Below are 11057 nucleotides of genomic sequence, written 5' to 3' on the forward strand. Positions count from 1 at the left end.
GTTTATACTTCACTAAGTCAGACTTTATTGGTGAGTATTAATCTAACCATTCTTACAAAACAGTGGATTAAAAAGTTGAAAGGTTAATGTTCAAACTGATAAAAGGATTTAGTTACACCCTTCCACTTTAAATAGAAAGTTGCTTAAACGGTGGTTGAGGGACATAGCAGCATTCTTTTCTTCCCACGACCAGACCCAACAGATTCAACATTAGTGAGCTTCAATACTCACAGTAGAAAGAGGCGAGCGGTTCAAATCCCCAAATTTTCGGGTTTACACTTCTCCTGTCACCATTGGAATCTGGGTTCTCTTTGGGTTGTTTATTCCCAAATAATTGGGAATTATTCCTTCCACTCTCATTGCTCATGGGTGGGTACAACTGAGTTTCATTTTGCTTCAATTGTTACCATTATTCAAGCTAGTGACCCAATCACTACTACAATAATATAAATAGACGACACTACTTACACAACGGTTGTTTTAAAACTGTTGTGTAGTTTTAAAGCATAACAGTTTTTAGAAAAACTGTTGTATTTATGCATAAAATACAGTCTTTTTTTGTGGGATAGATTTTATGAACTAGCCTAGACAACACTTATTAGTCGTGACCGTTGTGTATGTGAAAGAAAATGAAAAAAACCGGTGCTACAGTATTTTCATTAATCCTCTCGATCTGTGTCCTCCCCTATCACTTACACATACAAACCTTCTCTCTCTCTCTCAAACCCTCTTGATCTGCTCCCTCTCTCACTATCAGACTTTCTCTTCTATTGTCCTACTCTCTATCTCTCTCACACCCTCCCCTCAATCGACCTCGCCCTCGCCCTCTGACCTCACCCTCGCCCTCGCCCTCGTCATCGCCCTCTTTTCTTTCTCAGTCTCGATCGTCCTCCATCGAAACCCAAAAGCTGCCTCTCACCTCGCCCTCTAGTTTAATGGGTCTGAGCAAAACAAATTCTAGTCACAAGTAATCTCTTTTCATTCTGCTTTTTCTCTTTGATTACACTTGTGGTGATAAATGGTCAGTGAGGGTTTTGTAGTCTAATAATAAGGGTCCGTTTGCCCACCATTTTTCTATGCTTGGATCTTCTGTTCTTTCTAGGTTTCTTTTAGATCCGGTGATGAACCAAGGTCAAGAGCGTCGTTAAATACTCCTTCCTCTCTTTCTCTCTATGTCTCTCTATTTCGTTTACTGATTCAAGGTTAGGTTCTTTATGTTTTTTTATTTTCGTTTTCTAGGGCTTTTGATTTTCATTTTTAGGGCTAAGTTGTGATTTTGTGATTTCTGAAATCGGAGAGGAGAGGCTGTATGGCAAGTAGAGTGGAACACGAGTACGACTATCTGTTCAAGATCGTGTTGATCAGAGACTCTGGTGTGGGCAAATCGAACTCTACAGGCAAGTTTTATTTTTGGGTTTTGATTAGTCTGCTTGTGTTTAATCTTAGTGTGGAAGCTAATTTATGTTTTACTCCTTTTATTTTATGAGCGTTGTATGTGAATTTTATTTGTCATGCTGCCCAGGTGGTTTAATTTTTGGAATTAGAATTAACTTGGTTGATGTTTTAGAAGGTTGTGTATGTGAGTTTGGATAGTTAGGAGCTTTTGATAAGTATTTGTATGTTTTTTTTCCTTTTGGGATTTGCTGTGTTTGATTGAAGATATATCGATAGAAAAAAAAAAAATTGTTATTAATAGCTTGGTCAATGAGGCTCATATTGGTTTTTTTAGTACTTTGTTTTTGTGAAGGTTATGATTGATGAACTCTAGATGGGGCTGTCAATTTCTAAATTTAGATGGGAGATGAACTGCACAAGATCCCAGTTTTGTAGTGTGTCATGTTTCTTGTTGTTGTCTGGTTATGATCAAAATAAAGATGACGTGCATTCTTACTCAGATTGTGATACAGCTGAATATTTTAAGTGATCTTTATTTAGCATAGAGCGTTTCAAGGTACTTCCCTTATCTTTCTTCTTGTTCCTTCAAAATCAAAAGCTGATTCAGATGTAAGAAAGCAAAATCTAATATTTTTTGTAATAGTACTTTGTCTCTGTTTGTATTGGTGAATGGTGATTCTCGGAAGTGGGCTTTGGTATTTCTTCTAGCTTGTATTGTATGCAAGCTAGAACAAGAAGATGATGAAAAAGTAGATAAGAATTAAAGTCTGGATCTTAATTAAGTTTCTCTTTTTATAGAGTTTCTATTTTAAGTTATTTCTCTGTTTTTTACTCTTGGGTGTTATGGTTTTAAGTGGGTAAGTCTTTTTTTGTGCTTTTACTAAAGGTTAAAGCTCATTTGAATCTGTATGGGATTGTGTCTGTGGAGTCAGCAACTGTAAGTTTGTTAAAGCATTCTGTGCTTTCTCATTCACATTCTCAACAGTTGCACTCTTGGTTCTGCTGTTCACTCTGAGCTTCACACTTGTTCATGGAGGAATCCCAACTACCCTTGAAGGACCCTTCAAGCCTGTCACTGTCCTTCTTGACAAGAGCTTCCGAGGCAATGCTGTTGACTTGCCTGACACTGACCCTCGAGTTCAGAGAATCGTCAAAGGTTTCGAGCCTGAACAAATCTCTGTCTCTCTCTCTGCAACCCATGACTCTGTTTGGATATCTTGGATCACAGGTCTGAGGTCTCTAAGTCTCTTTCTCATTACAAACCTTTTAGTGCTTGGACTTTCTATGGCTTTTCTTTTGAAACTTTTGTCTACGGAACTTTCCAGGTTTTTATTTAGAAAATAAAAAATGACTTTTTATATTTACTTGTCACGTGCAAGACATCTTTGAAATACTAAAATTATTTTGGCAAAAAAAAACAAACGATATATATATTTTTTTTCATTTGTGGTCAAGAAGATAGATCTTTTTAAGTTTTTAACTGTTTTTTTTTTATTTTTTTTTTGAGAAATAGATCTTTTTAACTGTTAGATATTTGATTGTACTAAAACCAAGAATTGAGTTATCATAATTACTGTTACAATCCAATTTTATGGATGGGAATGTTACAAGAATAGCAAGAGTAATCTTCTAGCACCGAATCTAATTCATTATTCCCAACTTTTGATATCAACTGATGTGGTACATTTACATGTTTTAAATAAATGTTACTTTTTTGGACTTTTCTTTATGATATGAGCAAATGGAGTACTTGTGATGTGGCAGATTGTGTGTCAATATGTTACTTGTTAAAAATATAGAGAGAATATTGAGTACACAGTTGCATGAAGATTGAAGACTCTCTCTCTGGGTACTAGGTTCCAGCGCATTACTTGATACTTGATTGAATTTGCAGGGGAGTTTCAAATTGGCGACGACATAAAACCATTGGATCCGGAAACAGTTCCAAGTGTTGTTGTATATGGAAGGTATGGATCTCCTATGGCTAACCAATCAACGGGGTATTCCCTTGTTTACAATCAGCTTTATCAGTTTGAAGGCCTCCAAAACTACACTTCTGGAATTATACACCATGTTCTTCTCACAGGTATGATTCAGTGATAATTTGTATCCTAATACATGCCATTAGCTTTATGAGCTGCTCATTGACATTCAATCAGCAACAAGAGTATCTCTATTGCTTAGTCACTTTACATTAAAAAGTAACCATTACCTATTTCTAGAGGTACTTCCCTTTTCTCCTCTCTACGGAAACACAAACTTTGAGGGTACAGATGATTTCTTATGCTATAGTTATAGAAATTTTGATATAAATGATTTGCAGGTGTGTTTCTTTCACAATTTCCTTCAGTTTTTAGTATTATGAGCATTCATGTTCACATATATGGAAACATTCCAGATCAACTTAGAAGATAGAAGATGTGATGCATAGCCAGTGACGTTTATTTTCAAGTGTTTCTGCCTAAAGTTTGGGCTGGTGACTTCATTAGCTAAGGCCTTGATCGTAGAATGAAAATACTTGAATCCTACTGAAAACAGATTTTTATTTGTCTATAAATAAATCCAACCAACATGGTTTGCATAAAATCACACTGAGTACAAGCTAAGCAGCAATTTTATGTGGCTTGCAGGTGAAAAACGAGACTCATGCTTTATGGACTTGGCACAGAAATCAGGACTTGTACAGATTAGCTGGAGATCAAATTTACATTGTAAGGCAGCCTGATAAGTGTCCAGTTAGAGCCAAAGGTACATAAATAATGGTGAGCAAAAAAGGACATTATTGGGTAAACAGTACCAGCTTGACCACAATAGTGAACTCTTAACAATATTATACCCAACAGATGTGGATTGATTCATCTACACATTTTTTGTCTGTGTCTAGAATTTTTCAACAAATTGCTTCATCTACACATCTCCAGTTGTGAGCCCTATAGTCTTTTTACTTGTTGATGTCAGGAGTGAATTATCTTCACATGACTGTGAGCATGCATGATACATCATTCTGTAATGTTGGAGAACTATTCTAATGAAACTGCCACATTTTAAACTTGTTCTCCATTTGTATGTGGTCTAAATACCAGTTTCATATCAAAGTCAGGCCCAAGAAAAAATAAACTAAGTAAACATATACAAGAGTAAAAAAAAACAAAGTAAACATATACAAGAGTCGACCAATACGTTCAAATGGTATAGTACTGTACATTATAATATTTAATTTTGGCAAGGATTGGAAGATAATTCACGTATACTGTATACATGCCATTTATTTTAGATAATTTTCAAGCATGCATTTAGAAAATATTTCTTCGTTTTTGGCTACATTGGAAGGGATGAAACTCTTAACTTATCCTTATCTTAACACCTTCTCCCCCAGTCCACCTTCCCTCACAATTAGCTTATGTTAATCCCAAGACTTATAAATATTCTTCTCCTTCCTACCAGAATATTATCTTCTCAACTGTGCCTAACTTCTTTTATTTTCTTTTTATGGACGGCCTAATTTTCATATCCCTATGCCGCGCGTTGATGAAATTTTTCTTCTATGTTTTATTGTAGCATAGTGTTGAATTAAAAACAAAAGATTGATGCATTTCATGCATCTTCTATTAATTGGTCCTGCCTCTATTTTTTTAGATATGGCAGAAAAAAAGCTAGGATGCATAGTCTTATAATGTAGTTTCAGTTAAAGGGTTTGAGTTGATTGCTTGAAGAACGAACTTGTCTTATAGCATGCTTGACATTTTCTTAAAATGTATATGGGATTCCTATTTGTGTTTCAGCTAGTGACTAGTTACTATTTGCTGAACATCTTGTACAGCTGTTTTACTACTTGAAGAATAAGCCAGTTGTATTTCTCATAATGAATTATCAGATCACATGGAAACTGTTTGAAATGAAATAAAGGTGTAACCTGGAACTTACCTCAGAAGCAAATTATTTATATCCCAGAAAGGTTTTCTTGCTGTACTAGCTTTACTTTCTAAACTATCCTTTGTTTTTGAGTATCTAAAACCTCCCTCTTCAACCTCCACTACTTATTCGATCTCTTTCTTCTAAAATTGTTTTAATGAGTAAATTTTCCCTCTTCCCTGTGTGTTTGGGAATAAAATTAAACAAAAGACCTATATGTAATCTCTTCTTTTTTGCTTTGTTATAGGTGAAAGGATTATGCGAGAAGGCAAAGGAAATCTTAATGGAAGAAAGCAATGCCCAGGTGCATGACAACTTTATTTGTAGGAAGTCTTAATTTTCTTTTTGTAATATATCATTTGCTATATAATTTCATATGTAAGGTTAACCACTGTCCAACTATCATTGTATTGTCTCTCTTTTGCAATGCACTTTAAAAGCCACATCTCGCAAACTTGTAGTGGGAGGCATTAATTTTATTTTACTTGTTCATGTACTACAGCCTGTGAGAAGCCCAATGACAATTTGTGGCGATATTCATGGGCAGTTTCATGACCTTGTAGAGCTTTTTTGAATTGGAGGGAAGGTATCAGTTCTGACTATGACCTTTTTGTATTCAACTCTTATGTTTCAGCTAAGGGAATCTCTGGTCCCTCAAATGTTTGGCCCTTAACTGATTAGCAAATGTTTGGCTGCTAGTTCATCAATTTTATATCATGTAAATTGCTTTTACATGTTTGATTTGTTCAATATAATTTGAATAATCATTTCTTAATCAGTTGTGTTGTAATTTTTTTCCCAAATACATCTCTTGGCCATACTTTGACTTCTTCAATTTGCTTGGTATTCAGTGTTGACATCAGTTCATCAGATCTTCGTGGAGGAAATAAGCCTACTCTTACTCTGCAGTCAGCAAGTCATACTGAACATGTCAATAGGTCATGTTGTCCAAATTCTTCTGTAACTTTTTCTCTTATCTTCTCTTCTTTTCTTTTCTTTGGTTCAGGGGTTTCCCCTGCTCCTTTTTTTTTATTGATTCATTCAATTACTAAAAAAAAAAAGATTAATTAAACAAAAATGTTGAATTTTTTATTGGTGTATTCTCTTATGTTAATCCCTTTGTTACTCCATGGTTAATTTCAGTGGGAAAGGAGAAAGACAACACCTACTCACATGACCAGATTGATGAAGTACGCACTGAATGGGCGGGCTTTTTGGTGCGCTATATGTAGATCCAATACGTACTCCTCACTTCCCTAAGTCCGCTGGCTGGGTTTAACAAGCATTTTTTGGTAAATATTTTGTATAGTTAACTGGCTAGGCTGTGTAGACATGCAATATTATGATGGGAGCAGTTCATTGACTAGCTAATCTTGCAAAGTCAGATATTTTGGTATGTATATGGCTGACTTTACACGATTACTTAGGTTAGACTATGCCATCCCTAGCTTTATAATTTTTGTAATCAACAAGTACTTTTTGTAGTTATCAAGTTACTTATAATTTTTTGGGCTGTACATTAATTGGCAAGGAATGTGTGAATGGGTTTGTTATCATGATCGACTTTGTAAACTCCAATTCCAATTTAATGAATTCATGGATCTTTTTGAGTTACCAATATTTGTGGATTACTTTGGATGCAACAAGCAGGGATTTAGTGGGATTTAATTCCAATTGGATATGCAAGCAGGGAATTAATGGGGATTCAATTGGATGTAAGCAAGGATATTAAAATGTGAATCAAACAAACAACAGTTTTAAATTTAAAAAAATTATGTTAATTAATAATAGACAACGGTTTTAGTTAAATAACCATTGTATAAAACACCTACTAACAACAGTTAAAACGATTAACCAAAAAATTGATGTGTATCATCTATCTATACAACATTTTTGAAAAAAAATTACTTGTCAAACACATAACTTAACATCATATATAGTTAAAAAAAGTTGTGGAAAACATGATTACCCAACGGTTTTAAGATATAAAATGATATGTATAAGTAATTAAAATAACATGTTTTAGTAAAAACTGTTGTTGAGTTTCTTATGTACAAACATCATGCCGGTTTTATACTTAATTATGCAACGGTGTTTCTTAAAACGGATGTTTAATAATACTTCGGACAACATTTATATCATATAAGTATTGTCTAATCATTACTAATACAATTGTTTTGTATCTGTAAACGTTGTGTATTGGGTTTCAACACAACTGTTTAAGATGAATATTGGGCATTTTGGTAGATACTAGACAACAGTTTTAAATTATAAATGTTGTATTAATCTATTTAGACAACGGGTTTTTACCGTTGTCTAAATATACTATAGTCGTCACTCGCCTAGACGACGGAATTTTGGGTAAATAGACAACGGTTTTTCACCGTTGTCTATTAACTTCATTGTTGTAGTGAATATTAATGGAGTTTTTCATAAATTACAATATTCTTAGTGCAGGGGGTTGTACATGAGTTCCAATGAAATGTCTTAGTGAAGGGGGTTGTGCGTGAATCCATTAAAAACACATGGATTAGCTGATTTTGGGGTTGTGTGGCAAGAATACATGCTGAACCATTGTTGGTTCGACTGCCGAAGGTGTGAAAGGCCCATTATTGAGGTCAGTTGTGAACTCATATTTTTGTGGTTTCATGGGTTGCTTAGCTTCAAGCATTGAAATCTTTGTGGTTCTATATTTTTATTTGGGGTTTAGCACTTTAGTGTATTTTGAGATTCATTAAGGTAGTAAATTAATGTTTTGATTATCGTGGTTGGTGTTAGTGATTATTGATTAGAGTTTGCTGCATTCATGATTTTGCAATTTGAGTTATCATGTTCCAAGAGTCAATCATGAGAATTCTGAATAAATTGACACTACAACATAAACTGACTTTCATAACACTTAAAAAACGCTATTAAAAGCATATAATAGCGTTACTGGAAACGTTATTTCAGCCAACGCTATAAAAAACCAAGCTATATGATAGCATTTTTAACACACTATAACACCATTTCATTTATAGCGTTTTTGGAATGCTATTATATTATTTCATTTGATAGCATTTTTGGAATGCTATTGTAAACTTTACTAGCATTTAAAGTTTGTCATTGTTGTTCTATATAACTTTTGTAAAGTGCTCTAATTTCTACATGGAATTCAGTGGTAATATCTTTTAGTTGCTATCAAGAGTAATCAGGTGTGAATTAAAGAAACGAAACAATCAGGATAACATATGTCATTCAATGACCATTAACAAAAATATTGAGTATACACAAAATACCAAGCTTAATCAAGACTTCATAAGTACAGTAGCCAGTTTTTCATTTTTCCTTGCAATTAAAATAGTAATGCATTGGCTCTATATTAACAAAAAGTAGCCACCATGACATGATTAATCTATTAATTCTCCTCAAAAGCAAGCATCCGATAGTCAAGTGTCTCCCCACTGAAAAAAAAAAAAAAAAAAAAAAAAGGCCAATCAATTCAATGTATAAGAAACTGAAATTGATTATGGTAAACAGAAAATCAACATTTCAAGCAACATATAATTTTTTCACTTATAAAATTTGGCAAAGAATTTCATAAACAATATTCACCAACTAAGAAGAATATATGCAAACCATGTTAGAAAGAAACTTGAATGATTATGAAATAATCACAATATATATAACCATGATTGTGTGAAAAATAAGTGGTAAAGAACTATAAATAAATGCAACTAACTAGTTCTGGAACAATCTCTATCTAAATAGTTGGGCCATTAAGCACATCCAAGTCCAGTGAATGCAAGCCAAACTAGTTCAACGAGTATGCTGCAAATAAATAGTATTAAATTGGTTTTCAAATAAAAACTAGATCAACTATGGCATTCTTGAACTCATTACTCATGGCTGCACAAAATACTCTATTTTGTCTATTCTAGGGGTGTTATTTAATTAAGTTGAAAATGACACTTCATAATTAAGTTAAGAATGACTAGAAAAGTCTGTTTTTGTAATTTTAAGAGGCTCGGTCACAGAAGTTTACCATGATTTGCTGAAAACCAAGAACAAGTTGCTATGTTGCAGATTCCAAAGTGTAGTTTATATCCGGCCAAAGTGGACCAGGACCTATTTTCGAGAGCTTAAATCCATGTCCCTCTCATAATTCTAAGATTACTCAAATAATAGAAAGGGTTGACTGAAGGAAACTTTATTTAGGGATTCACATAATATAAATATAGGGGGAAAATTTGAAACTTGTTCTGCAAGCACATAATATAAATATAGGGGAAAACCAGCCAGTCGGTCTACAAACAAACAATTAATGTCATAACTTATTCTCAAATTATAATCCCAAGCACATGTTTTAAAGTATAATTAGACTGGCTCAGTTCATAGTTTGAAGGTCAATATTTCTATACATACATATACATATGCATGTAATATATTGGCTTACTTGTATTAACGCAGAACCTTTGAGGTTCTTAATTAAGTCTTCCATAATATAGGAGATGCTCCCTTCCAGTCAGGGTTTTTCCATAGTAGGCTACAAAATGTCCAAGAACAAGAAATTGATTAGATTGTAAGTACTTAAGAAACAACCAAAAAAGGAAATTTTGCCTACTTGACACACAAGGCAAAAAATTCTATCTTACTCATGCTGTGAACAAACACCCTTGCTGGTATATATTTCATCTGAGTCTGAATGTCCAGACCTTGAACATACACAGTGCCAGAGGTTGGCTCTGAGACCAATCATTTGTGGAAAGATATATATTATGTACACATATATATACATATAAACTTCTAAATTACAAAACAAGCAGTAAAGGTGATTTTTTGACATGCTTGAATATAGGACAACATCCAAAGGGGAAAACCAAATCCACAAAATTAACCGAGCAAACAGAGCTCTACCAGAGAAGATTGGAGATGTCAACAGTTATGGCTCGTGAGCCAATAAAAGTTCACGACTGAGTACAATAATAGGAGTAAATAGAATTTATTTCTCCATTGAACATTAAAAAGTCCTTAATATATTTGAGAAAGTATATGATCAAAAAGAAAGTTCTTTTTGTACAGTTTTTTCTCCACGTATTCTTTCAAATAGCTAGTTATGAAGTCTTAATGAATATTAATGACCCCACCAGCAAATGAAAAACCAATTGGAAGGGAATTTTCAAGTATTGTAAGTTGTGTAAGTTGCAAAGGGTATACTCACCATATTAATAAAAGAGGTCTTCCCCGCACTATTAGGGCCAAGCATACCAAAGAACTTCCCTCGAGACAAAGCAAGAGACAACTCTATCATTGCAAATTTCTCAGGCTTTCCATTTTTTCCAGGATACACCTTTTTGTAAAATTCTCACCCTGTATAATAAAAAATAAAAAAAAGAAGGCAAAGAATGTCACACAAAGACAATGCTAATAGATACTGACGGATTACTAAGAAAAGACATTTTACATAGAATATCACTAGACATTTATCCTAGCTTGCTTTTCACTTGAAGCTCAAAAGCACCAAAACCTTTTTGAATGCTATCACTACAAGAATATTGTCAATAGATATCACTCATTTTATATCAGATTTGAATGTGACTGATATTATAAAAATTATAATATCAGATAATTTTTTAACTGATTTCTAAACTTTATTAGATATCACATGGTTTTTTTTCAACTGATATATAATATTGTCATTTTTCTAAGAACTTATAAAGACATCAGTATAAATTGTTAACTGATATCTTAAAACAACACTTATAATTTTT

The 11057-nt window shown here is 33.6% G+C and overlaps 1 protein-coding gene across 9 annotated transcripts; it reads left to right on the forward strand.

Moving 5' to 3' along the window:
* Positions 1-526: 526 nt before the first annotated feature.
* LOC147277414 (purple acid phosphatase 15-like) lies at positions 527-6735 on the forward strand. Of its 9 annotated transcripts, none has more exons than XR_015123891.1 (8): positions 527-1397; positions 2381-2623; positions 3290-3481; positions 4026-4157; positions 5555-5611; positions 5810-6025; positions 6159-6267; positions 6451-6735. XR_015123891.1 is itself a non-coding variant. In XM_086254422.1 (5 exons), the coding sequence occupies exons 1-4, from the start codon at positions 1310-1312 to the stop codon at positions 4118-4120; spliced, it is 618 nt and encodes a 205-aa protein (XP_086110548.1). In that variant the 5' UTR covers positions 527-1309; the 3' UTR covers positions 4121-4157; positions 5555-6082. The 9 variants fall into 9 exon arrangements, 2 of the variants coding, with proteins under 2 accessions (XP_086110548.1, XP_086110549.1); XR_015123889.1 differs by having other exon boundaries at positions 5810-5893; XR_015123892.1 differs by having other exon boundaries at positions 5810-5893; positions 6159-6245.
* Positions 6736-11057: the final 4322 nt, after the last annotated feature.

This window comes from Dryas octopetala, chromosome 8 (assembly GCF_963921425.1).
Source record: "Dryas octopetala chromosome 8, drDryOcto1.1, whole genome shotgun sequence".
In the NCBI taxonomy this organism is placed as follows: domain Eukaryota; kingdom Viridiplantae; phylum Streptophyta; class Magnoliopsida; order Rosales; family Rosaceae; genus Dryas; species Dryas octopetala.

Coding starts and splice junctions, on each gene's coding strand:
- LOC147277414 (XM_086254422.1), top strand. CDS start 1,310: ATGGCAAGTAGAGTGGAACACGAGTACGACTATCTGTTCAAGATCGTG. Junction 2,624..3,289: donor TTGGATATCTTGGATCACAG/GTCTGAGGTCTC, acceptor TTGAATTTGCAG/GGGAGTTTCAAATTGGCGAC. Junction 3,482..4,025: donor ACACCATGTTCTTCTCACAG/GTATGATTCAGT, acceptor TGTGGCTTGCAG/GTGAAAAACGAGACTCATGC.